The sequence below is a fragment of the Cyrtonyx montezumae genome, unplaced genomic scaffold (genome assembly GCF_038088225.1).
Source record: "Cyrtonyx montezumae isolate F1298 unplaced genomic scaffold, pur_monq_1.0 scaffold_29, whole genome shotgun sequence".
Lineage (NCBI taxonomy): Eukaryota > Metazoa > Chordata > Aves > Galliformes > Odontophoridae > Cyrtonyx > Cyrtonyx montezumae.
Genome location: NW_027072033.1, coordinates 10,185,313 through 10,213,184, shown reverse-complemented (window position 1 = coordinate 10,213,184; position 27,872 = coordinate 10,185,313). Strand labels below are relative to the sequence as shown.

The following is a 27,872-nucleotide window of genomic DNA, read 5'->3' as shown; positions in this document are numbered from 1 at the left end:
TTCAGCTAGCCCTGTAAGCTTTTGGGTGTGAAGTGTTTCAGTGCTGGAGAAGTGTTTCTTCTGAGGCCACGCAACCTGATATATTGGGCAAAACTTTGCTCTGACTTGCCATATGCTATCTGACAACATCAGGTATGTTAAATTGAGTGAGAGATGGGACAGGATGAGCCCCTCACCATCAGGAAGAGATGCAGTTAAGGCAAACAAGATCTAGCCCTTCTCTGGTTGGTCATAATCCTAATTAAAATAGTCCAATTTTAAAGCCAGCACTTCTGCCAGGACCTTTTGTTTTTGTTTAAAGCATGGGTATTCTCATTTTGGGTGAATATACTGCATTATTGCACTGGAAATTGGTCTAAAGTATACTACAGGTTTTTGAAGTTGGAGCTGTTCCTCCATTGCAGGTTATTCCATCTGCCATATGAAAAGAAAAAAAAAAAAGAATTAGAGGTATAGTCATAAGTGCACTAGAATCTCTTCTCAGTCACCACAGCAGAGTTTTTGCACTTGTAAGATATTGAATGGTCATTGTAATACCTGTACCCCTATCTAGAGACATCTGCTGTGCAAAGTAACTGTAAATGCAAAGTTACTTTGAAATTGTTTTAGAGTTAGAAGAAATCTTCTTCACTTAAATACTGACCATTCAGTCAGGAAATAACTGCTCAGAAGTCACAGCCAGAGCATTTAAATTCCAGTACTTTAATGAGTTACTAAGAATGGAAATGAGACAAGTCAGTTAGACTGCTGTGTTAAGTCAGTTAAACTGTGTCAGTCGAATTGAGTCTACACTAAGAAGCTGTGTAGGCCTTAGCAGTGGCCCACAGTGTAATAAAAGGACACTTCAGTGCAGCCTCTGGAACAAAGGCAGCAAGTTTTGATGTTCAGGCACCTGTAGAGACAGCCAGGGAACCCTCCACTTCCACCTTTCTCAGAGTCAAACCAACTCTCAAGATATCAAGCACACATTAATAAAAGCTTTCATCCAGTGCTTGCTGTGGCTGATGGACTTCAGTGATATCTAGATTAGCTCACAGGAAGTGGGAAATAGATTGCATTCAAATAAACTGGCAAGGTGCTATCTAATTTGGGCTAGAAATGGGATGAACTAGCCCAGGAATGTGTTAGCTATTTTCAAAACTTCCCGCTTCATGAGCTGTAGGACAGCACATCAGCCAAGCCCTGTACAGTGGATGTGTCCCTGCAATTTTCCAGGGACCCTCTTGCTGATCCCAGCTTCATGGGATCATTGTGCTGCATGTAGTCCTATTTGTTTGTAAGGCACAAGTAGGTCCCTAGGCTTCTAATGCCTTTCTGACAGCCTGTCATGATGTCAGGCCTTGAAGACAAAAATGTATTTTAGAGATCTGTTTTAAACTTTTGTAGTGGAACAAGGCTGAGGAAACTGTTCTGGGCATCTGATTTTGCTAGGGCTACAAAGTAGGTCTCAGTTAGGGCTCAAAGTAGGTTATTGAATAAGTGTATTCTGAGTTAGGAACAAAATGCAGAGTTGTTTCTGACCTTTCTGTGCAGCCATCTTCTCTTCCTCCTTTCTCTTCTCTTCCTCCAGAGCTTTCATCTTTGCGTCATACTCATCAGCACGGGTCTTCCACTCATTCCTGTTGTTCAGCAGCCCATCAAGCATAGGCTGAATTTCGTCATGGAAACGTGAAAATTCCTGTCCAAAACACGCCATCAGTGCCATGTGACATGGACGTACTGATTAGCACCCACCCTTTGCACCCAGAACTGGCCCTGATCCTTATGTGCTGGGCTGGCTCCATAAGGAGGATACAGATGGCACAGAGAGCAGCCCTGCAGCATCCAGGAGAGGACAGCTGAAAGGAGAAAGCTCTTCCCTCCAGGGCAGGGTGTAGAAAAGATCTCCCTCTCTCCTCCCCTCTGCTCCTTCCCTGTGCCAGGGTAAGATCACTGAGGTTCTGTCTGCTGCTCCTGGTCTCATCTAATATACAGATAATTCTGTACTTTTCTTGGACTTGGATCTCTTTGGAGTCTACAAACCAAACCTTTTTCCTTCAAGAGGTAGCAGAATAGATTCGCTGAGCGATGGGAATCCCCTTATTGTCATCTCCTCTACCTGCCCCCATGCTACTGAGTGCTGTTGCTACACCAGGACTCCTCTCCTATGAGGAAAGGTTGAGGGAACTGGGCTTATTTAGCTTTGAGGAAGAGAAGGCTCCAGGGAGACCTCACTGTGGTCTTCCAATACTTGAAGGGAGTATATAAGCAGGAGGGGGGAGCAACTGTTTACACAGGTTGATAGTGATAGGACAAGGGGGAATAGTTTTAAATTAAGAAAGGGGACATATAGATTAGATGTTAGGAGGAAGTTTTTCACAGAGGGTGGTGATGCAGTGGAACAGGTTGCCCAGAGAGGTTGTGGATGCCCCATACCGGGAGGCATTCAAGGCAAGGCTGGATGTGGCTCTCGGGCAGCCTGCTGTAGGGGCTGGTGACCCTACCCATGGTAGGGAGGTTGAAACTAGGTGATCTTTGAGGTCCTCTTTAACCCAGGCCATTCTGTGATTCTATGATTCTATGACTGTGGATGCCAGGACCTGAACCCCCTGCTGAGAGGATAACGTGCACAAGAGTTTGCTTACCTTATAGACAAATGTGCACACAAAGTCGATGAAACCCACTTGAAGCTTTGGGAGTTCAGCAGCTTTCCTCCTGTCCATCATGGGCTGTGGTAGGACGCAATCATACCATGATATATGAGAACACTGCACTGGAAAACACTACTCTCTTTTCTACACAGAGCTGCCCTGTTGTGTCATCCTGGCTGTTCTGCTCTGCTGTCCATCACCTCCCTCATCCTCCTCTGAAGAGAAATGGAATGGGTTTGTTTCCTATGCTGTTTCTGTAGAAATTTTAGACAGCTCTTTCTTTTTCTATCATGGGGTGTGGGACAGAGTTTTTGCTTTCCATCTCTCAAGCAATTTTCAATTTTCTAAAACATACCTGAACATGGAATTATATATTAATATAATAATATAATATAATATAATTAATATAATAAGGACCATTTTTCTTACTGTACCATTACTGTATCATTTGTGTTGCATTTGTGGGGGTATACTACAAATGTCTACCTAGATTTTCTTAAGTCTATTGGGTCTGTCATGACTTGGGATATTCTGTGATTAAAAAAAACAAGCTGAGGTGGAGGCAATGTCAATGAATAATTCTTGGTTTTTTCAATGCCAAATTTAAATATCTTCCCTATCTGAATGCCCAATTTTCTGGTGGATTTTAGCAAGCCTGGTAGCTACAGAAAGACTCACAGCACCCTGAGAGCATCAATGCTTGCAGCAAATCTCTATTTACTGCCTGAACTGAGCCCTCTAGCTCTCACGGGATACTTACAATGGGCTGCTGCTGAAGGACGCTTATTTCTAAGTCCCCTTGCTCCCAGAATTCAGCTGCTACCAGGAGAGCTACCTACATTGCCAAGGAGGGAAAAAGTGAAGTTAGAACTGATTTTTATTTCCAGATGGACTTCAGGACAGGGCCCGCTATGAAGAAAATGTGACCTCTAAATTCTGGGCTGCTTCACAACCACATCCAACCCCAGCCTTTCTGCTGGGAAAGGCAGCAGTGGCCATGGGATTGCAACTGTGTAGTAACTGCCCAAATACCCTTTTTGTACTAGGACCTGTCAGCTCACTGCTCATCTATTAAGAAATGTTTCTAATGTGTCCTGCAAGGATTTGCTTCGTGGTCATAGTTGTCATTTTCTGTTAGTACTTTTTCAGCTGTTCTTTTTTCCACATTGAACAGGAAGATGCGTTTTCTTTCTTTTTATCCTCCTTTAAATTTCAATGCTTCTTACTTGGTAATTGATCAAGTTCAGTTCAGGGAGGAACTCCTAATAGAAAAACAACTAACTAAACAGGAGGTATTGCACTAAAACAAAAACAACAACCTAAATAATTGTGAGGTTTTTCCTTCCTTTTTTCTTTGCTCCATTTGGTGAATGTAAATTCCCTACAGAATCCAAAACTATTGTTTTAAAGATGGATGTATCCGTCAAGAACATTATGAATATGAAACAATATGAAGTATTTTTGGTAGTTTAGTAGGAAACTTCAACATCAGGTATGTTAAATTGAGTGAGAGATGGGACAGGATGAATATGTTGTGTGGGTAACTGTACATGAAACTTTTTTAAAACAATCACAAACTGCTAAACTTTGTTGTGCTTAATACAAAATCAGAGATGAAGCAATTGTTCCACAAAATCTTATCAAATGTTCCCATTATCATTCTAGAAATGAGTTTCTTAAAACTGTGGCTTCAGAAATGAAAAATGATGTTCAGCGCCGACATAAATAGCAAGACCGCAGACTTTTATTGCTGGAAATTTAGCTAAATTAAAATGTTGCCTATTTAGAGGGGTCAATAAAAATATTTTTATTTCCAAATGTTGCATCTGCTGCTTTATTATACATGCTAATATAAAATTAACAGGCTCTTCTTTGAAATGCATGGCTACAATATATTATGTAAATCTCTCAAAATATAGTGGCTCATAATCTATGTAAGAAATAAACTATAATCACACACCAGAGTAAAACATGTAATAGTTCATGGATTGTATTTTGTGACTTCATCCAGAGTAACAAGCTATATGGATATTCAGGTAATTAAGTTACATGAACGAAAAATACATGTTATAGTAAAATTACTTGTGCATAACATGCCGTATAATGTAGAGGTATTTTTGCCATTCCAGGGAAAAAATTAAACAAATAATGGATTTAGATGTGCGCTTCCAAAATCTAATGGCTCTCATGAAGGTTCCCTAAGCAGAATTACACCTAAAGCTTCCAAAAGGACATAGCTTCACTCAGACAAGCCAATTAGAGAATGAAACAGAAGTGCCAACTCAGCTGTGGCAGTGCCTACCTTTTTGGTCTCAGAAGAGACACAGTGTCTCTGCAGGGAAAATGACATTAATGCTAAGAAAGGTCAAAACCTGTTATGTTTGCTTCATGTTAGAATTAGCTTAATGACTCATGTTTTCAGACTGTATCACAAGAGCAGCACATAAAACTATGTTGTAGATGTATTTAATCTTCTTTCTAAGACATACTTTTGAAATTGATTTTCAGCTATGTTGAGCCTAATAAATCTTATCTAAAGCCATTCAGACATTATTTATCTCATTTTGCTAGCTGTATTTCTTTTAAATGCTACAGAAAGATGCAAAATGGAATGCCAATTCATTACTCTTCTACTCATTTAATTTCTAATGAGCTGAAAGCAATTACTGATATGGAAAAAAAATAAGGGTGTACCATTATGAAGTGATAGTAAACAGAATGAACCTTGTAATTTAATAATACCTCAATTTAAGGATCTCTACTGCCTTGACCTAATAATAGAAAAGGAAATCTCTACTGCCTTCCCCACCCAACATTATTGGTTTATTCTGGGTGAGTCTGTAGAAGGAAGAAGACTGGTTGAGAGTAAAAATGGAAAGACCAGAGCATAACTTTTTCATTACTATCTCAACAATCCTGCAGCAGTGCATTCTGTTTGTCAGAACTGGGCTGCAGGTTAGGTGACTTAACCTTGTTTTCTTCTGCTTTTCAGGATGCAAACATGAAAGCAAATAGGCCTTATTACCTTTAGCAACTTTAAAGAAAACATCCAGAAGACTCAAGATGTGTAAATAGCAACAAGCATGTCAATCTTTTTTGGCTTAAAAGTGGAGTACTATACATTTTCTCAGTAATAAAAAAAAAAAAGCTGAACTTCTCTACTGCAGAGACCTTCAAACAGCTGCACGTCTTTCAAACCCTATCCTACTTAGTGGTCTGCCTGACAACTCAGGTGACTATTTAGAAAGACTGAAAGTGAGATATTATCCTGACATTCTTTTCAACTTTTGTCCAGGAAAACTGTATGTATATCAAAGTTCTCATAGCATATATGTAGTAGTTGGGGGTATTAAATCTATCCCAACTTTTTCAAACGCAGCATTCTTGCTTCTTATCCTACTTTCTTTTTTTTTTCTTACAATTCCTTTGTATGCAACATGTTTACTCTCCTGGAATCTTTCTTATAACAAACTCCCAAAGTAATTATCCCGGTATTATTAGAGCAATTTGAAGGAATGAGAGGAATTATACAAATCTTTGGGCAGAGCTTTTAGGACAAGATGTCATACTTCATGCCTATTTGCATGCAGTTTTCTCACTGAAGTTTTGCACTGCTTACTCCTTGTGCCAGGATCTTTTCTCAACACTCAAATCAAATTATTTTTCTAGATGATGTAGTACAAAATGAAAGTTTTAAATAAAACCAGTTAGATTGCATTTAACTTGCTATTTTTTATACTTTAAAAATGTACATACATACTGACAGAGAACCAAGACAGGCAAGAATCTAAGGGCATTTCAAACAGGCATACACCTGTACTGCTGCTGAAATAAATACTTCTACTGTCTTGTCACGCTCTGTGGCTTCTTCAAGCCTTTGAGCCATATCTTTCATGCTGGGGTAAACATAATGCTTAGTAGAGAATCCATCAGGAACTGTTAAAAAGAGTTGGCAAAAGAAGAAAACAGAAAGGAGGTCACTGTAGCCTGGATCATCCAGTCAGTTACTGAAAATAAGGAAGAAGTCTCAGTTTTCACTTAAGCTGAATTTTAGTTGCTTTGTATTCTCTTTCTGATGAAGGCCTTCTTTGGGGGAATAAGAAAGGTGTTAATAAAATCCAACCCTTCATGTGCAGGAGGATTGAATCTCTGGTTCCTTATAAGAATCCCATTCCTTTTTGAGTGGTGGCCTTGTGCAAATGATTCTTCAGAGATGAATGCACAGGTTGATGTTAGGAGAAGGGGAAAATGAGTTGACAACATGTTGTAGCAAGCCTATCTAGCAGTTTTTGTTGGTCCCAAATAATTTCAGCCTTTGCCTAAAAAAATGAATTTGGAGAAGTGAGAAATAAAGTGAAACTGAAGGTAGGATGTTCCTGATGTGAATATAGAGTCTGCTGTTCTCAAATTGGTAATGCTGGTAAGATTTACAACAGTAAAAGATGTTTTCCTAGGGGAGAATAAGAAAAAACAGCAGCTGACTTTTGATTTCCATTACAAATAGAAGAAAGTTCTCCATATAATCTGACTTTAATAAACATTTTTTCTTTGTTGAAAGATAAAAATAATTGCAGTGTCAGTACACATCTCATAGCCTTTAAGGCCACACTTCTTGACTTCTGAGGCATTACAACTCAGTGAAGGAAGCACAAAATTACAGCCATGCAGTTGTAATTTCCCCATTAGACCTGCGTTAGGGGAGAGCAGGTGGGAGTTAGAGGCAGGCTCTGCGCAGAAGGCAGCAGGCATGGAACGAGCTGCTCAAGGCAGTGGGCATGGCCCCAGCGCCGGAGTTTAAAGGGCATTTGGTCACTGCTGTCAGACACAAGGTTTGTGGTTTGGGTGCTGTGTGGAACCAGAGGTTGGAAACGGTAATCGTTGCGGGTTCCTTCCAACTTGGGATAGTATGGTTCTTTGATTCCTGTGTGAAGAACAGTGAGTTGTCAGTTTGTGGAGACCGACTGAGAAACACACTCACCACCAGCGCAGGAGAGAACCAGCACGGCCATCTGAACCCACAAGCCATTTGGTGATGATTGTAACTACGTCAACGATAGCAACAGAAGGCAGCAGACAGAAAGTGAGGACACGGCTTTCAGAAGACGGGCTCTGACTTCAGCACTCTTCGCTCTAACAAGCTGTGACGCAACCGGAAGGCGCTACACTCGCCTTCCCAGACACAACCCGTAAAGCGACGTCGGCGCTGAGTAGCAACGGCTGCCAGGGAGGGGGCGCGGCTTCCCGGGGGGGCGGGCCCGGCCGAGGGAGGCGGCGTGAGCTCGTGAGTGAAAGTGAGCGTTCCCGGAAGCAAGTCGGAGCGCTGAGGTCGGTGGATGATCGGCTCATTGTCTGCTGTGGTCGGTAGCTCGGCAGAGCTGTCCGTGCCTATCGCTCTCCTCTCTTTTTCCTCTACGCCGGTGCTGCTGGCAGGAGACGGAGCGAGAGCCAAGCGGAGCCATGTCGCTCCTCCAGTCCGCCCTGGACTTCCTGGCGGGCCCCGGCACCCTGGGGGCCGCCAGCCGCGACCAGAATGACTTCGTGGGGCAGACGGTGGAGATGGGCGAGATGAAGCTGCGCATCAGGCGGGTCATAGCGGAAGGTAAGCGCGGGGAGCCATGGCGGCAACCGGGCGGGGCCGCGCTGTGCTGCGCTGTGGGAGGCCTTCCCGCGGGCCGCTGCCCTCCGCTATGGGGCCTGCCTCGTGCGGGTAGTGCTCAGCAGGGCCGGCTGCGGGCGGGGGCTGCCGGTGTCGCCGCTGCTTCCTCGTGTTTCCTATGGAGCCATCGGGGCCTGTGAAAGCGCCTCGTCATGGGGCGGGAGTCAAAGCGCGGGGCTGTAGGACGTCCTGAGCTGGAAGGGACACGCAGAATCATCACGGTCAGTCAGCACCAGCCCAAACTCAAACCCGCTAAGTGTTCCAACACTCTTGGAGGTGCAGCCCGTTCTGTACCCACCGCCCTCTGGTGCTCGCCTTTTTCCTGACCATCCGTTGACACAGCTCCCCGCTCTGTGTGTGCATATGCTAAGCAGCACAACTGATTCTTCCTGCCTGGGGAGGAAGACAACTTAATGCACAAGCACGGTTGTTTTTGTTTGTTTGTTTGGTTAGTTGGTTTTTAATTTATGTTGTTATGTGAATACGAACGTATTGAACAAATCTTAACATGTTGAAGAAAAGCTTTTTAGATCACTAACATTCTGTATCAAACATGAGTCTTATGAGGAGCAGCTGAGCAAGCTGGAGTTGTTCAGTCTGGAGAGGAGAAAGCTCAGGGGAGACCTTTTTTTCTCAACAACTGCCTGAAGAGAGGTTGTGGTGAAGTGGGAGATAGACTTTTCTCTCAGATAATGGCAGTAGGATAAGACAGACAGCTTCGCATTGCAGCAGGGGAGCAGGTTGTATATTAGGGTAAAATTATTCTCAGAAAGAGTGGTGATGCAGTTGAACAGGCTACCCAGGAGGATGGTGAAGTTGCTATCTGTGGAGGTGTCCTGGTTGTGCTTTTGGACTATGATGTGGTGGCCAACACTATCGCGGGAGGACAGCGGGGCTACGTCATCTTGGAGGTCTTTTCCAATCATAATGCTTCTATAACTTATGCATATAAAACTGCATTAGTGATTTCTGACCAGCTGACTGGCCTCAGAGACCTGTGTGTGATTTAAGTATTCAATGTAAGGTTTCAGTAATCTTTACTGTACAGAATGTAGGATACATCACTTAGGGCTCTGCAGTCAGGTGGGAAATGAAAGTATGTAACTTCTAAAGTATTTTCTGCAGTCAAAAGTGGAAGGCTTGGAATTTCCTTGAATACAGACGCCTCAACTGCCTCAAGCTTCTATGAGCTATAAGAGAGTAGAATTATAGAAAAGACTCCAGACCCGACTACCTTACACTGGGCTTCTTTGGGGCAGTTTTCACTTTAAGTGAAAATTTTTGGATAGGCATTACAGCACATTGATTGGTAACCTATTTTGAAATAGGTGCAGTGTTTGATGTGTATGAGCTAATTAGATTTTAGTAGAAATTAAGATCATGTGGTTATATTCAAAGGAATTTTTTTTATCTTCAAGCATAAGAAGTGTTGGAGGCTTATCTTAAGACAGAAAAGAGGAATTTGTTGTTATTTATATGCTCACATATTTCATGAGGTTTGCTTAATATGTAGGGGTTTTTTTTTAGGCTAATATCCAAAAGCTCTATTCAGAGCTTCTTTTAGTTGTTGAAATTACTTGCTGTAGGTGTTTCTTGACACTATCTAGTACTGAGGCAATTTTATAGATAGATATACTATTCGTTCCAGCTTTGTTTTCTTGGAATCTCTTCGACCAGGCTGAAAGAGAACTCTTTAAGGTTAGTTTCTGTAGTTGAACTCAGAAAAAAAAAAAGTGCATAAAACAGGGCATCAGTTTTCACCTGTTTTATATTCCTAAAAGGTAAAGCAGGTATTGCTTTAACACTCACTTCTGGGAAGTGATCTCAGGCAAAACCTCACAGATTCATCTGAAAGAAGGAGATCTTAGATGGTGGGCAGCATGTAAAACATAATTGCTAGCATTGTTCTACCATCAGCCTTTATTTACAGCTTCTTTTCAAAACGTACTGTCAAAATTATGAGTGCAGTGTAAACAATCAATATTATGTCACTGCAGAGTGAATTCTGAACTAACTGGCTGTTGCTGCTATTTAACCAATGTTCCAGCATGGACTAGTCACAGTAGTTTTGAGGGAACAAGCACAAAGCTGTCCACACAACTACTGTCTAGAAAAATACTTAATTCTTGGTTCTGAATCAGGTATTTTATACTTGAGCAGCAGCTTACTGCTCATAGGCCTTATAAAATGTCAAATGTAGAGACACCAGTTAGATGATTTCAAGCAAATAGCAATGTGCTTTAAGTCTAATCCTTGTAACATATGTTATTTGTCACCACAGTTTCTAGTGTTCGTTGTTTGCCTTGGTATTACAGGCTTTACTTTCCCTCTCAGTGACTGAAACTGCTCCTAACATCAAGAGGTAACGTTTTCTACCCAATACAGCTGTTGTAAAAGAATCTTTTGGTACTTTCTGTATTCGTGCAACTGTAGAATGCAATAGTGAACCTGTACTGACACCTGAAAATCTTGTGGGGACAATGCATTGAACAGATGTTGCAAGAGGCATGCTTTGTTAATCACTTTCTCAAAACAACCAACCTGCAAAAATAAACATAAAAACAAAAAAGAAAATCCCCATCACGTGCAGAAAACTCAAAGATTTTTTTTATTAGGAAACTTATGTTTGGCATCTGAATGTTCGATATCTTCTAGTGTTTTTAGAGTTAGATCAGGAATGTTTGTGTATTAGCCTTAGTTTGATTTGTTGCTGAAACTGAACTTTTCATCTGCCCTGAGCCTTGTGGTTGATACTTTCTCATAAATGCATAACTGTGGCTTAAGGGCAGCCCCTCCAGTGCTAAACAGTGAAAAAAATCTTTTAAGTAAGTTTTCATTGCAGATTCCATAGCAGAATTTCAAATAGTGCTTTCTGAATATATGTTTCAAATCTGTGGTGAAATATACCTGAATAGGAAACACATGGAATTGTCTTTTCTGCAAGGCAGTACCATTTTCTCTGTTTTTAGATGGTGTGAGTGCAATCTGTGGCTTAGCATTGTAGTGTGTGATTTGGCAAGATTTAATTAGGCTTGTCTTGCAATCCTGCAGCTCTTTCCAGCTCTGTATTATGCTGCCTGTCTGCACTGATGTAAATATATGTACCCTCACATGGTATACTAAGAGACTAGTTATACAGTTCATGCAAGTGTGTTTCCCTGTTTTTTTCTGCAGAAATGCTGTGGTAGGAGTAGGACTGAACTCATGGTACGTGCAACAGGACACTTAAAATAAACGTGTGGGGACAGGGTAGTAGTTGCTCACCACTACCTCCAAGTGTGGGAACAGATTAGCTGTTTTCACAGGATGGAGTCAGTGTTATTGGGGTAGTTCTTGGAATCTCAGAATGGCTTGAGTTGTATTGGAATCTTAAGGCCTACCCATTTCTTACTCCTGCTGTGTACAGAAACACCTCTCACCAGCTGAGTCTGCTCAGGGCCCCATCCTGAATGGCCTTGAGTACCTCCAGGGATGGGACACTCACAGCTTCTCTGGGCAGCTGTGCCAGTGCTTTACCACCCTCTAGGTAAAGAATTTCCTCCTTATATCTGAGCTAAATCTCCCCTCTTTTTAGTTGAAACCCATTCTCACTTGTTCTATCACTATCTCCCTAAGTAAAAAGACTCCTCTTGTTTATAATCGTCTTTAAGCTACTGGAAGGTCACAGTGAGATCTCCCCAGAGGGTAGGCCAAAAAAAAAAGTTTAGGAAACTTCTCTTTCTTTTTTTATTATGCTCTTTATCTTTCTGCAACTTGGTAATAATAGCTCAGACAGTGGTTGTTGCTTTGTCTCTTCCATTTCACCCAGGAACAAGTTATCCATATTACATGCATTTACAGTTGGTGCTTGAGGTTCTGGATCATCATTCTGTACCACAGTAGCAAGATTTATTAACAGTTGAAGTTTCTGCTTTGCAGCTATGAGCTTATTAATCTTCTGCTCAAACTCATTGTCTCCTGTGACATTGCCCAGGCTGCTTTGGTGACTGTATTTGGAGTCTTCAGTATCTCTTAGCTTTCCCACACCATGATCTTCCCTGTGAGGGAGGTAGGTCAATCTTTGCCATCCTGCCTGTTAAAATGATCCAGAGTGGAAGGCATTCTTCAGTCCTTAGATGAGTAGCAGATGGTTATTTATTTCACGGTCTGTATTAAGATTAATAATCTGAATACATTATTAATTTCCATCTCTGTTACTAGCTCCACACTGTATACTTGAGTTGTGGTTTATTTGGCTCCAGCTACTGATTCCTTGATATTTATGGATCCTTGTGTTCAGAAAAACCTTCTGACACTTCTGTTTCTTCCTCAATATTTTCCTTCAAGGCATCTGTCGCATCAGATGTTTGCTTATAATAGTACACTAACTTGAAGGAACTGGTTAGCCTCCAGCATGTTGAACTTAGACATTTCAATAGTTAATTGCAGCTAAGAAATTTTCGAGGAAATGAATCAGTGCCTTTACATTTATTTACTACTTGCCCTTTACGTGGTGCTCGCTTCAGCACTTGTCATGATTCTTAGGTGTCTTCCAGTCCAGTGTTCCTACTATGTTAAAATTCTACTTAGCTAAATATTGATTGCATAGCTAGGTAGTACCATGCTAGTCAATGTAATTATCTTACATGCTTTCATGTGGGCAGTCTTTCATATGCCCATGCATCACACACCAATCTCAGTATTTTGCATGTTTCCATCACCACATGAACATCTGTTCCTACCAGGCAACCTGGATTCACATAGTCCAACTACATGTGGCAGACCTTCTGATTGTTTTCTGTTATCTTTGAATTTTACAATGTTTACTGTCCTCCTTTGTTCAGGAATACCTGGATTCCTGTATTGTTCTGTACCTGATAGGTGAGGGACTAAGGCTGTTGTGGCTGGTTCAGCAATCAATAACCTGCATATTCGACCTTGAAAGAGTGCTGGGGAACAGGTTACCAGAACAGGCTAAACAGTAGTCCTCAGAAATTAATATCTTAGTTCTTAATCCTGAAAGTTGGTGTATTTGTGTAGTAACCCTGCAAGTTTGTTTTCTAAATGCTGGGTGTTGCTGCTTTCTATTGTGCTTGTTTTGGATAAAGAATCACTCACAAAAGCCTTAGAGTTGTTTACCTGGTAATGGTGCCATTCAATTGTGATGAATAGGGAAATTTCATTATTTCCACTTGTACTGTAGGATGAATATAACTTGGTCACTGAGTTGTCAAAATTAATGTCATTTCCATTTCAGCTTTAAGTGGGTGAACAGTCTTGTTTTTTCTCAATAATTTTGCACTGGTGACAAAATAGAATATTGTTCTGCCTCAATCATTTTGCCTCATGAGATATACTGGAGTCACAGTAGAATACTTCTATCTTTTGCCTCAAAATGTGCAAGGACATTTTCCTCAGGTTCCACGTACATTGTTTTTAAAAAGCTGCTCACTATGGCCTAATAAGCAATGGAAATCTTCCAAAGTGGGGAGAAGTGAATGAAAGTGAGTCAAAGGCTTCAGTAATTAAGTTGATGGTGAAAAAAGGGGAAGAATTAGGTGGGCATTTGACCACCCTAGATATGCTGAGCATGCCTAAAGGAAGATTAGCACATATCTATAAATCCTTGAGAAAGAATATTTATGCCAATGTACTGCATATATATGTTTTAACTGCATAAATGTAGAACCTGGACTCTGAGAGTGTGTGCTTGCTCTTCAAGTTGCTAAGTGCACATGGTGGGGAATAAAGGAATTACAATTTCTAACACTGCATTTGAGTTAGATTCACTAGTGTCAGAAAACTTCTTCACTAGTGAAGAAAACTACTTTGAAAAAGCAGTTTGTGGTGGTAGTGATGGGGTAGCAGAAACAGTTTGAAGATTTCGTAAGTTATTTCATCATTTGCTGATAAGTAAAAATATATTAAGTATAGAGAACTTAGTTGTTTTGTAGTGGTAAACAGAAGCTTGAGTTGATTCATTAAACATAAGCTGATACTTTTCAATGTCTTCTAAGTCTGTAAAGATAAACTTCAGTTTCTTTTCTTGATTAGATCAGGCAGTGCTTCTAGGTGCTATCATCGTGTGTTAAGGATCCATTGTCAAGTTCACTGGTGATTTCTGTTGCCTCTCAATGCATAATAAAATCTTCCTACAAATATTTCATTGCCTGCAAAATGTTAACTTGAGAACTGCTGTCAAGTTTTATGGTTTAAATAATAAATTATCCAAGTGTTCTTTAGTGTTCTTTTTGTAGTTTGAAATTTTACTGGGACAGAGATCACATTAAGGGAAAATTAATCTTTAAATTAGTGCTTTTCTTCTGATGAGCTCAGTGAGATAAACACTATGCAAAGTAGTCCTCTGTCAGTGTTTTCAGTATCTTTTTTTTTGTAATACTTTGAGCTACCATGCTGAAGGTAAGTGTATCAGGAAAAATTTTTTTATGCAATAATTGCTGTTTAGAAGTAAGTTTTGTTAATAGCTAGCTCAACTGCAGACACCTGAATATTTTAATGGTTTTCTCATTATTAAGTATATGTTTGCTGTTCTATTAAGTGTGGACTAAGTTGATGACTTTATTTGGACTCAGGCAGTGGTATCTTTGTTTAACTTAAACGATTTCACACAAAATAAATTGCTCTTGTAAATGAGAGGAGTTGATGGCATGTAACATTTGTCTTTCAAAGTGCAGTGAGAAAAGTACTTCCTGCTAATACATGTTAATAGTGGTATGTTTGAAGCTTGTGTTTCTGCTTTAGTAAGATATTCTTTGGACTGACAAATGAAAGCTGAACATAAATGACAGAATTGGAGTTTCAATCTATGTGAGGTTCTTCAGCAAAAGAATCAACGAGATTGTATCTAATGAATAGCCAAAAGAAGATGGAGATTTCACTATTTATGTCAATAACCCAGTGAGCCATTTGTGAGTTGCCTGGCTACTGGCAAAACTCAGAAAGCATCTCACAGAACACACAGACTTCTTAGTGCAGACTTTTATAAGAGGTAGCTGAGAAAAGTTCCAGAAAGTTGCTTTTCAGACTGTGTGGATGGAAATACTGAAAGAAACAAAAAAAACTTAAATTATGAATATGCAATTCACTAAGGTCGAATGTCCATGCAGTCGTTCTTTCTTCCAGATGCTGTAGTGAGAAGGTGTTTTACTCCCTAAATTGTTTTGCTTGTGCTTGCCACTCAGTTTATAAAAAAAAAAAAACACTTTGAAAAGAGACATGTATTTTTCTTTCTCCAGTGGAGATCAGGACTGTGACTTTCACTTTTTGCACACTTGAGACTTTAAGGTTCTTTGATATGGATAATATTAATACCAGTCTTCTAACTATGGGATCTCCCTAATACAACAGCATTTTGTAAATAAGGCAAGTAAGTTGGCACATCACAGGGGAAACAGCTTGTCCAACTGTGCTGCCAGTAAGAGGAAATCGCAAATGGTTGTGGTCAGCTTCCCATGTGCAGGGAGAAAAAGCCAAAGAAAATCAGGATTGATGAGAGACAAGGAAATTCCCTGAAAGATTATTATTATCTTATTGCTATGTATCTGAATTGAAAAAAAAAAAAAAAAAGTACTTCTGGTTCCTCTTCGTGCTTTTCGCAGCTTTAGAATGTTTTTATTACTTGTTTTATGTGGGAGACTGAACAGCTGAAAGTAAACCAGGTAGGTGGTTCTGTGAAAAACAGGGAACAAGCAAGTTCTGTAGCATGATTTCTTAAGATTCCTTTGAGCAACGAGCATGAGTAAGAGTTAAGATCATGAGGGAAATGGCACAAAGTATGAGTTATTGGGACTGCTTGATCTGAGTCTAAAGATTTCACCATGAAGAAAGAATCATTCTGTAATGAAAAAGGTAATAATACAGGCAACAGACCTCAATATCTTCAGTTTAAAAGGCTGTAGTGTGTTAAAGCCATATAAGTGAGTTGCTCAAAGCAGCATTCCAACAAAGTGAAACATCTGCCATTGAATCATAAAAAAAAAAGTCTTTTAGTTTACTTTCCTTGTATTGGAGGAAGTATGACAGTTTATCAGACCAGTTGAAACCATTGAAAGAGATACTGAAACCTGTAGGGATCTTTACAGTTTAGACTGCCTTGTTTGTTTTCATGTACATGCTTGAAAAATGGTTGAAATGACTGGCTTTAATTCTAATGCGCTGATGCTTTCACCTGTATAAATCCTATGTGTGCACACATTTGAATGAAGTGTGGCTGGATTATGGAGTGTATGCGTAGGCGTTGGTGTTGGCAGTGTTAGCAGAGTGCGTACTTGAAATACTTGTGGATGTAGACATGTCAGAAGCCTTGCTGGTGCACACAGTATTACTGGGTTTGCAAAACATCTGTTCTGTGGTCTGGGGTGTGACTGTGACCACTTGAATGACTTGTGACTGTGGCATTTGAGTGCCTTCCAGAAAACCGACTGTGCAGTAATTTCCAGTACTTGAAATTTGTGCTATCTGAAGACCCCAACTTAGTAATCTAAAATGTGTTTTTCAGCGTGGAATTTCTGGAGTTAATAGAAGTCTGGTCTGGTCAGAAACTGTGGCTTTCTAAAACTGAGCTTCATTTCAAGGATGGCCAGGTTATCTTGCTTACTTTACCAGTGCTGCGAAATCTGTTATTGGTAGTCATAGCTGACCAGTGCCATGCAGAATTGTGATTTTCTTGCGTGTGTTCTTATTCAAAAAGCAATAATATTGTATACTCTTCAGACAGAGCACTATCTTAAACTCTATGATAGTGTTGTGTGCATCCATCTGTAGTATAGACAGATGATGTGCTTTAGCCCCTGCTCTATCAGCACCCAAAATGCAGGTGCATGATTGTAATTGTTAACCAGAATGCTTGTACTGAGGGCATTAGGAATACTGACATTACCAGCAAAGTTGCTTTTAGAAAATGAATAAGTTATGAGTAAGTAGTAAACATAATGCAAATGTGGATGGTGTATGGTAGGACTGACTTACTCTAGCAGGGACTACTGTCTTCTCAGATATCATTGATAATCTCACTCTTCTGTAGTGTGATGTTTTTTGTCTTTGCTACTGGTGTTTTGTTTTTTGCTGTTTCTATATGAAATTTTTCTAAAGAAATCTAGTCTAGGAGTCTGTCATTCATGCATATCTTGCTTTTGATGCTAGTGGCAAGGTAACAGGATATGTGTGGGCAGTAACATTTATGTATTCTGTAAGAAAAGAGAACACAATGGCTGATTTCCATGTGATGCTTTTTGAGGTTCTTTGAAAGCCTTTTATCACTGAACTGCACAAAGTAAGTAACTTTGGCCTTGTTAGTGTGGGTCACGCACAGAGAAAATGTAATGGGCACTAACTTGAATGTACCAGTTTAGATCCTGCTTCTTTTAAAAAGTATCTTGCCGGATTGTTTCTTGTCTGTTATTTTTATTCCTTATTCTGTTCTCTTAGACCTTTTGTGAAGTCTTCTAGGGCGCTAATATCTGTGCTTGTTCTGCAAGTTACTGTTAGAGAGGACGTTGCTATGTATGTAGTTGAATGAGAAGTTGTACTAGTAGAAGAGAGGCAACTTGACAAAAGTTATTGCTTACTTCGACTGTTAGTTTGCCTACTGCAGAGTATCCCTGGAAGACTATGCAGTAAGTATGCAGCCACACTGATTATGTAAGCACGTTCACAGAAGAAATATAAATGGTATATAGAATGGTTAACTTCAATTTAGTTACGTCCTTTATTTCGGCTTTTAATAAGAAGCTTGAAATCTGGCAGTGCATCTTAAACATACAGGGAGGTTTATATTTATTTTTCTCCCTTGGTTATTGTCTTTTTATGAAAAGGCCAACAGAAACAAACAAAAAAGTCCCACAAACAATAGTTTAATGAAAATCTTTAAATAACATTCTATGTACTGAATCTTGGTTTTATAGATAATGCTTTAAAAGAAAACTTTTCTTAGTTTTCTGCATATGTAGACTGACAAAATAGAGAACAGTCACCAAGTTGGTGAAGCTTTGATATATGCAAAAGAAAGTAATTATTTTCAAGAGTATTTCAGATCTTATAGGTAGTTTACATATACTTTAAGTACCAAACAGTGCGTGTATTAGATTCTCAAGAGCTTCTATTTCTGTGTATTATCTCTGTTTGAATAAAAAGACTGACTTACCTGAGTGCCTCAAATCAGTAGTGACTTAGTGTTATTGTCTTGCAGGTGGTTTTGCATTTGTCTATGAAGCTCAAGATCTTGGAAGTGGCAAAGATTATGCTTTAAAGGTAAAATAAATTTGCTTCACTATAGGTTTGCAAAGTGTGTCATTGCTTAATGCTTTATCATGACAGTTGATTCTTGATATAATCCATCAGATAAGTCATTTGGAGAAATCCAGTCATCTTTCCACTGCAGTGTACCCATGTGTGTAGAAATATCGCTGCCCTTAGGACCTTGCATTTTGTACTGAAATACCAATGACAAGACTTCATCTATTTAGTAGTACTGCTTGTCTCAATTTATTCTAGATGTTTATGGCTCTGCTCTGAGGATTCAGTTGTATGGTTAGAAAGGATCTTGCCTAGTTACTTGAGTGGGGGATACTGGAAAATTTTCATATTTGAAATACCAAAAATATTCAAAACTTCCTCATTTTCATCCGTTTGTTGAACTTTCAGCTTAGCATTTCTCAGATTCATGTGAATCCCTTTTTGGTATTTTTCACAGCCTTTACCAGGTTCAGTTCTACCTGCACCTTGGCTTTTGTTATCCCATCTCTGCATGTTGGGGCAGCACTGCTATGTTTTTCCCAGGCCTCCCATCCCACTTTGTGCTGTCTGTACACTTCCCTCTTTTCCCTCAGTTTGACCAGCAGTCCTTGCTCAGCCTTGCTTTTTTCCTGCTTCCCCCGATTTCTTTTTCTGAGAAATGGTTAACTCTTGCATAGTCAGAAGTCTTCGTAAGGGGCTGCCAGCTCTGTTCCATTCCTAAATTCATTCTCCCTGGGGAGAATTTCCCAGCAGATCTCATCTGATAATTCCTTAAACAGCCTGAAGTTGCTTCTCCTGAAGTTCAGGGTCCTAACTCTGCTCTTTGCCAGGCCTGCATTCCTTGAGATCATGAAGTTGACCAGGGGCATGGTCGCTGCAGTCCGAACTGCCTCCAGTCTTAACTTCTTTAATGTTCTCCTCTGCATTGGTGAATATAAAATCTAGTAATGCTTCACCTCTGCTGTATCTGTCTAATATCTGGACCTGGAAATTTATCCCTAATGGTCTCCAAGAGTCTTCTGGAGTGCTTGTAGCTCACAGTATTGTTTTCCCAGCAGTTGTCTGGGTGACTGAAATCCCCCATCAGGATGAGAGCCATCAAGCTCAGTGCCTCTTGCAGCTGAAGTAAGAAGGCCTTGTCAACAGGCTTCCCTTGATCAAGCAGCCTGCAGTGGACCTTGGCCACTAGATGTCTGTTATTGGTCTGGTTCCTGATTTTAACTCACAAGCTCTCAACCTGATCATAGCTGTTTCTCAGAGATGGTTCTTTGCAATCTATCCGCTGCTTCATATAGAAGGCAACTGTACTTATGCTGTTTTATGAAACTAGTAACAAATGCTCAGATTGATCCTGTTCAAATGTTGATTTGAAATCAAAATTATATTAAAATGTAGTAATGTCTGATTTTGTTGCTCATTACTTGGGTGCCTAGAAGTTGGGCTACATGTTTGGAGAAGTTTTAGTGGAGTTGGGTAAAGGTTTTTAAAGATTGGATACAGAAATTAAATCTTTACTTGCGAAGTGCATAATGATGGAACCATGAGACTTGAATGCTTTATACAGCGGAGAACTCAGGGTAGTTCCTTTGTAAGTGGCAGAGGATAGAACTGCTCAATTCTCGCTAAGCATTAACAGAACAGATGTTTGGAAAACAGTCCATTATGTTTGCAGTAATGTGTGCCAGTACAATATTACTATTTTGCTTACTGTCCCATGGCAGTTACTTTAGTTTTTTCGATTGTCTGATCCTTTGTTCTAAAAATATGTGTAGAATCACTGTGTATTGCTTTTCTATAAGTTTTAATACATAAATCTTTTAATATATTCTTTTTCTGACAGCGGTTGTTGTCCAATGAGGAAGAAAAGAACAAAGCTATAATTCAGGAGGTTTGCTTTATGGTATCCTTTTCTGAATGTGTTTCGGTGTTTTGATTTAATTGCTTGGTATCAAACATTTCTAAGAGACTGCCTATGGATTCTTTCCATGCCCTACACTATTTATGAGCACTGACGTTTAAGGAAGATAGGAGTTTATAGTTTGTCATGAACCTGACAGCGACATTCCAGCAAGCTTGGTTCCTCAAATTGCAGGAATTTAATGTGTGCAGGTGATTTTAGTAGCTACTGTTGTCTTTGTCACATACTTCGTCTACCAGGAAATGAATTTTTATTTGTCCTTTCTTGTAGTCCTCTGACTTTTAACATTTAAATATTAATAGTTGGTGATGACTACTGAAAAATAGTGTTCTGTAGCTGAGAATTTGCTCTTTGAAATAGTCTTATTCTGCTCTTCATTGTCATTTCCATTGAAATAAGTAGGAGGTGTAACTTCTGGAGAAGCTTTCTTTGGTGCAGTACTTTCTGAGAAAAGCTAGGTGTTGATACAATAGGCCTTTCTTGATCAGATAGGTAGAGCAACAGTCTTTCTGGTCCTTGTGTCTTATAGTCATTGTCAAAGAGAAGAAGGAGGACATAGATCTGTTACAAAGTGTAATTTCCTTTCACCCTTGAAGGTATTTTTGAAATGCTTGATTTTTGACTGTTTGCATGTTACCGTTAGTGGCTTCCATTGAGGTCTGTTTCTGCAGCTGAACATGAATTTACTTGTTCTGCTGGGTATTTTAAGTGCAGCTGTAATGATGTTTGGGATGAGCTAACATTTCAGATAAGTTGTTTATTGACAGTTTTGTATACAGGAGTTCACAGACTTGGCAGTTCTCTTCCTTGAACACGTTGTCTCCAGAAAAAACTTTCAGGTCACCCCAACATTGTCCAGTTTTGCTCTGCTGCATCTATAGGGAAGGAAGAATCAGACACAGGACAAGGAGAGTTCCTTCTGCTTACAGAATTGTGTAAAGGTAAATTTTTTTTAATTTTTTTTTTTTAGCACCGCACATTGCTTCTTAAAGCTGTTCTGCACAGGTTAATTCAGAACATGGAAGTTCTGAAAACATCTTAGTCAGGTGAAACTGGTGTTCACCTTCATAGGAGAAGCATTATGTTCTTTCAGACAGTTAAACTTTATCATGTATATAGAATAATAATGAAGTTCTTCATATATGACATTAGTCACAGAAGGAACAGCAGGAGTATTTCCTAAGAGTGTCATTTTCTTTGTCACTGCTGCCTTCATGGATTTACCATTTTCAGAATGTTATCTGTAACTCAATACTGTAAGCCTTCCTTGAGAAGAGTTTTTTTTTTAACAAGCTTTCAGAATTTATGGTGTTTTGCATGTGTTAATGTGAATTTCTTTGACTTTCTCCAGGACAGCTGGTGGAATTCTTAAAGAAAGTGGAACCCAAAGGACTAATCTCCTGTGATACAGTTCTGAAGATCTTTTATCAGACCTGCCGAGCAGTACAGCATATGCATAAACAGAAGCCTCCTATTATTCATAGAGATTTAAAAGTGGGTATTTAAATAAAGTTATAGTTTTTAAATAGCAAAAAGAGCCTGTAAGGCTGATCTGGTGTGTAGGCTGTTGATCAGTTACAGCAGGCAGTCTCGAAAATATGTACATGTGTGTTCAGATGGATTGTGTTTACAACATTGCTGTCTGATGAAGATCCTTACTGAAACACTTATATCTTTTCAAGCAGCATTTTTTCTTATGTATGTGGTGTTAGTATGTACTGTACTCAATTTAAACAAGCTGATAGATGTCATACAACCTGATTTGTTGATGAAGTTAAACTAAGGGTGGTTTTTGTACTAAAATAACTAGAGTTATGGCATGAATTGTATTTTTGCTGTGGAAATATTCTCAGTGCTAATAAGCAGTCTCCCAGGTAATCTCAAGTAAGAAATTTTAACCAAGTCTGTTATTAAACTTCTGTGGTGATACTTTGTATACTTTGCTGAAATCTTTTGTGCCTATGAATAGAAAAAGTGCATCTTTCCTATCTGAAAGGATTAAGAGTATTTACAAATACATATGAATTTTTTACTTACATGGGAAATATGTAAGTTTTGGTCTTGAGTGTTTATTTATAGCTGAGCCAATGCTATATTTGACCAGTTTGTTTAATTCAAGAGAAGATCTTGTCAGAAATAAGATACGGAAAGAGGCAACACTTTTCTTTCCTGTCAGCTTTGTGTTAGAGACTATGTAGAAAGAGGAGGTGGTAGATGGAAGCACCTTAATTAGAGCCTCCTTAGTTGGTTGTTTGGCAGGGACCTTACTGTAATCAAGTATAAAATAGGATTCACGTAGCTGTGCTATACTTTCTGGAAAGCAGGTCAGCAGCGTAAAAAAATTATAAAGTGAAGTTTTGATTGTTCATTTTTGTGAGGTGATGGGAATGTGGTTTTTAGGGGAGAAGCTGGAATCCGAGTAGATTGTCTAAATTATTTTGACTAGAAGTATTAGGATTTGTGAAGTTTCTGCCTTATGGCTTAAAGTTCAACTTCATATAGACTTGTCTGTTTCTGAGTTCTTGGGGTGTTCTTCTCTTTGTTTGTCCATTCATTTTTTTCCTGAATACCTCTGCAATTAGAGTGTGTATGTACAGCATTGTGAAAATCCAGGTAGTTACTGGTTTGGAAAAATTCCAAACTAGTGTGATTGGTAAACAGTCAGTCTTTATCTGATATTTTAATTATCAGAACTTGAACTTAACAGCTGTAGGTCACAGCAGTCTTTAGCATAGGTCATAGAACCCATTACAGCCAATTTCAATAACTTGCTGAAATATTCTAGATTAAAGTTACATTTGATATTGAATCCAGAATCAAATAATGGTTTGAATTGGAAGAGACTTTAAAGATCTTCTAGTTCTGACCCTACTGTGATGGGCAGGGATACATTCCATTAGATCACATTACTTAAAGCTCCATCCAACCTGGCATTGAACACCCCTGGGCACGGGACATCCTCTTCTTCTCTGAACAGTCTGTGCCAATGCTTCATCACTCTGAACAAAGAACTTCTTCCTAACATTTGATCTAAATTTCTATCTTTTAGTTTAAAGCCGCTACCCCTTGTCATTTTCTGCCCTTCTCATTGTACAGAGAAGAAAGCAAGCGTTTCTCAACAGAAGGAAATTCAGTTTACTCATTGAGATAGATACAACCAGCTCCGCATCATCTTGTAGGGTAGTAAAAATGATTTTGTGGTGGAAGAAGGGACACATCTAAGGGAGGGTAGTAAGAAATGCTGAAAGCTGAGGTGTTCAGGAAGGACATCCAGAACTGTAGTAGCGTGAATAGGAAAGAGAAGCCATATCTGGCTATCTGATGTGTGGTAATTTTGGGAAAATTAGAAGGCACATTAGTTTCCTTTCCTGACTTCATGTAGAAGTGCATGTAAGAACATTCCAACTCTTTTGTGGTTGTGATCCTATGATACATATACTATGTACCCACTCTTCTATTCCCTTTTAATTTTAATCCCAGTTTCACTTAGCCATCCAAGAAAGCTGGATTTTTAAGAAGTAAGGAAAGGAAGGGTTGAAGATGAAATGTTCAGGCAGCATGTAATTCTCAAGCAGCTGTTTTCCATTTTCTCACAGAGTCATGGCTGCATCTTTCGGGGTATCCTCTAGCAGCCTGCTTCTCTTCTGTTACTTTGTTTTTGCCTGCAGTGGTACTAACCTCTGTTCCACTATGGTTGCATTAACAGTGTTCAGTTTTATAGATGAGAACATTTGAATTTCAAGATGCTGCTTATACAAGTGGTCACTTGGAATAACTGACCTATTGTACACTAAGAGGTGTCCTTTCCTCTTTGGTTTGTTTCCTGTTCCCTTGGATGTTATCCATTTGCTATTCTTAACACTTGCTTCATGATTCCTCTTAAAGATTATCTGTATTGCTACTATGAAACTATATATATTTAATAGATTTGTCTGAAATCTTTGTTTTCTTGTGAACAAAAATATTCTAGGCTATAGTGAGATTTTCTTTTTGTGTGATACATATATATGATTTGAGATATATATAATAACAAATCAGTTGTGTGTGTGTGTGTATGTATGTGTATATATATACACACACAAATGATTTGATACTTAAAGTACATGTTTTACCCTGCAGAAAGAGATGTCTTCGATTTATTCTTTTATTTATTTATTTTATTTTTTAGGTAGAGAACTTGCTTATTAGTAACCAAGGGACAATTAAACTTTGTGACTTTGGTAGTGCTACAACAGTAGCTTACTATCCTGACTACAGCTGGTCTGCACAAAAGAGAGCTATGGTTGAAGAAGAGGTGAGAATGACTTAATTTTGTTAATATTGACAGTAGACTCTGTTTTCTGTTAGTAATCTATTAGTTTGTGTAACTTCTGAAACAAGTGAAGATTTTTGTAGGGCTATTTATAAATTTCTGTTTTCCTGTTCATGTTGCCAAAGTTCAAAAATGGCTTGCAGTTAAAATCACTGCTTGTTTTCTGTAGCTGCCTGTCACTACTGCTTCAGCGTGAAGAGTGTCCATTGTGTGATCTGTTAGGGAAATACCAGATTAGAAAAGAATCTTCTAACTGCAGTCAAAACAGAGAGTTGAAAATTAGTTGTCCCTTGAAAATAGGCAGTATTGATGTACCCCTTGAACTACAGAGGCCTCATTAAACATGCATTTGAGTTTTCTGAAGTGCACTTGTTCTTATTTTTGAGGTAAGAATAATGTTGCTAAATCTAATGTAATCCACCAACTGGTCTTGGACTTTCAGTAAGGATAAATACACTGACATATAAAATTACATGAATGCAACCTCTGTTGTCGTGCATCTTTTTAACTTCCCACTGCTTTGGAAACCATTACCATTACAGAGTAATCCATCGGTTTCTGGAGATGGGAAGGTAGTTACGTGCCATTGCTTTATATAGTGTATGCAAAAAAAAAAGTCATAGTGGATCCTTGTGAAGGCACATAAATATTTGAATTTGTCCGTGCTTTCATTACTTATGATGAGGAAATGAGATGCGCTGGAGTATGAATTCACTTTCGGGTTTGTTGTTGATTTTATTGATTTGTGTTCATCTCCATTTTTGCCTAATACAGAACAGTGATTTTATTTTTAATCCTTTGCATTTTGGAAATCTTCTTGAAGATATGTGTTGTGCTGTGTCCTTCAACCTTTATCCATTGTTCTGTCAAAATCCTTATGACTAGTCCATGCATCAGCAGATGGCTTTTTCACTGAGAACTGTGTCTGAAATTTTGAAGTTATCTGTCCATGCAAAATAGATAGCTTTCTGTTTCCTCTGTTGATTGTCATTAGAGCTTGTTCAAATTTCTGCTTCAAGAGATTCTGTCTTCTGCAGATCACCAGGAATACAACGCCAATGTACAGGACGCCAGAGATGATAGATTTATATTCAAATTTTCCAATCAGTGAAAAGCAGGACATTTGGGTAAGAAATCTTCTTTTGTATTATAACTGCTTACCTCATGACTAAACTGGTTTTGCAGTTTGTATTTTGCTTTAAAAGAAATAGATAAATGTGGGTTAAACTGTTTGTCAAACTTAAGTAGTGTGAACTGTGTATTGAAATAATCAAGCAGTGAGATATGGAATTCAAGAGTTGTTTTTTTTTTTTTTTTTTTCCCCACAGTTTTAGCTTGTCTTCCACTGTGTGAGGCAATAATTAACTTTCTTTTGTATTCCATTGAACTATTGCTCTGGTGGAGCTTACCACCACAGAGAAGCTTTAAAACTCTTTAAATTTCAGTTTTCATTTTACGAAGTCCTTGGATAGCCTGTTGCTAAGCTGGTTTAAAACTGATCACATCTAGGTTTTGCATATGTGTAGCAAAGATGTCAGTAAAGTTGGATCATTAGTGTTTTATATAGCAAAGGATATAAACTGTTAATGTTCACTGAGAAATACTTGTAAGTATTAAATATTTCACATTCTAGTTGTACAATACTGTCACAGCACAGAAGTACTACCCAGTAACTTGTGTTTAGGAATCTTGTAGTTTATTGATGTCTATTTAAAGAGTAGTGTCCAGTTCTTCAGTTGTGTGTGCCATATGTCAAAAGTCAAACTTAGAAATTGTAATAAAAAGTTTGAAAATTTCACTTGGGATTTTAGAGCTCCATTCAGTTTCTTAGTTAAGATTTAACATCTATGCTGTCAGTGATTTATTTCTTTATGCGCCAGGTGGAAAAAAATAAATAGCGAAAAACCCACAACACTTTTCGGATTGCTTGATTGCTTCACATGCCTTAAATACTGTCAGTCTGAACTAAGATCACATCCACTTCAACACAGCAAAAACATCAGTTAACAAAAGCCTGACTGAGAAGGGCAGATGCATTTCTTTTGTTTAAATAACTGTATCTGTTGGTATTATTATGCTGGTTGTCTTCCCTTGTGTCTTTGGAAGGTCTGTTGCATTTATCATGTTCTCTTGGGAACTTGCTCTAAGTTGTTTTTGTGGTGTGTTTTTTTGTTTTGTTTTTTGTTTTTACTTTTCGCTGTGGTTTCAATGAAGACATGCACAATATTTGGCAGAATATAACTGTCTCAGAAAGTGTAACTGTCTTGTTTGTGGTTAGCGAACAGGATGATAGTTTTTCCAAGAAAAGCATGTAGATCATGTAACATTAATGGTTATTTGTAGAGTGAACTTAAAAGCATAATGGCAGAATAAATGCTATGCTTGAAACAACATCATGGAAGAAATTAGTTATAAACTATGTAGAATCCTCAACAGGAATGTGATTAGGTACTGAAAGAAGGCCAACAGCATCCTGGCCTGTATTAGAAATAGTGTAGCCAGCAGGAGCAGGGAGGTGATCATCCCCCTGTACTCAGCTCTGGTGAGGCCGCACCTCGAGTACTGTGTTCAGTTTTGGGCCCCTCACTACAGGAAGGACATTGAGGCCCTGGAGTGTGTTCAGAGAAGGGCAACAAAACTGGTGAGGGGTCTGGAGCACAAGTCTTATGAGGAGTAGCTGAGGGAGCTGGGATTGTTTAGTCTGGAGAAGAGGAGGCTCAGAGGAGACCTTATTGCACTCTACCACTTCCTGAAGGGGGGCTGTGGTGAGGAGGGGGTGGGCCTCTTCTCCCTGATAAATAATGACAGGACGAGAGGGAATGGCCTCAAGTTGTGCCGGGGAAGATTTAGATTAGACCTGAGGAAACATTTTTTTTTTCTGCAAGAGTGGTCAGGCACTGGAATGGGCTGCCTAGGGAGGTGGTTGAGGCACCATCCTTAGCGCTGTTCAAGAAGCGTTTAGATGAGGTGCTAAGGGATTTGATTTAGTACTTGGGTAGGGATAGTGATAGGAGGATGGTTGGACTAGATGATCTTGTAGGTCCTTTCCAACCTTATGAACCTATAAAAATTGGAGGTTTTTAGGCTCAGTCATGGTGTTTTTTGTGTATTTCCTACTGAAAT

The 27,872-nt window shown here is 39.1% G+C and overlaps 2 protein-coding genes across 7 annotated transcripts in view; one reads left to right on the top strand and one right to left on the bottom strand.

Annotated features, from left to right (window-relative positions):
* Positions 1-289: 289 nt before the first annotated feature.
* Positions 290-7,976, bottom strand: LOC136051229 (rod cGMP-specific 3',5'-cyclic phosphodiesterase subunit beta-like). The gene is made up of 5 exons (XM_065740559.1): positions 7,794-7,976; positions 3,391-3,465; positions 2,625-2,708; positions 1,522-1,678; positions 290-414 (listed from the first exon to the last, which is right to left on the bottom strand). Exons 1-5 carry the CDS (start codon positions 7,974-7,976, stop codon positions 356-358), a joined length of 558 nt encoding a protein of 185 aa, XP_065596631.1. The 3' UTR covers positions 290-355.
* GAK (cyclin G associated kinase) overlaps positions 7,948-27,872 on the top strand; it is a 63,534-nt gene continuing 43,609 nt past the window's right edge. For 4 of the 6 annotated variants that reach the window (XM_065740685.1, XM_065740683.1, XM_065740686.1 and 1 more), the window contains exons 1-7: positions 7,948-8,229; positions 18,473-18,534; positions 20,360-20,419; positions 21,264-21,378; positions 21,789-21,931; positions 24,606-24,731; positions 25,787-25,876. In XM_065740685.1, the coding sequence (XP_065596757.1) occupies positions 8,088-8,229; positions 18,473-18,534; positions 20,360-20,419; positions 21,264-21,378; positions 21,789-21,931; positions 24,606-24,731; positions 25,787-25,876 (738 nt within the window). In that variant the 5' untranslated portion in view covers positions 7,948-8,087. Of the gene's footprint in view, positions 8,230-18,472; positions 18,535-20,359; positions 20,420-21,263; positions 21,379-21,788; positions 21,932-22,085; positions 22,136-24,605; positions 24,732-25,786; positions 25,877-27,872 lie in introns of those variants that run through there. The other 2 variants (XM_065740687.1, XM_065740689.1) reach the window with 2 other exon arrangements.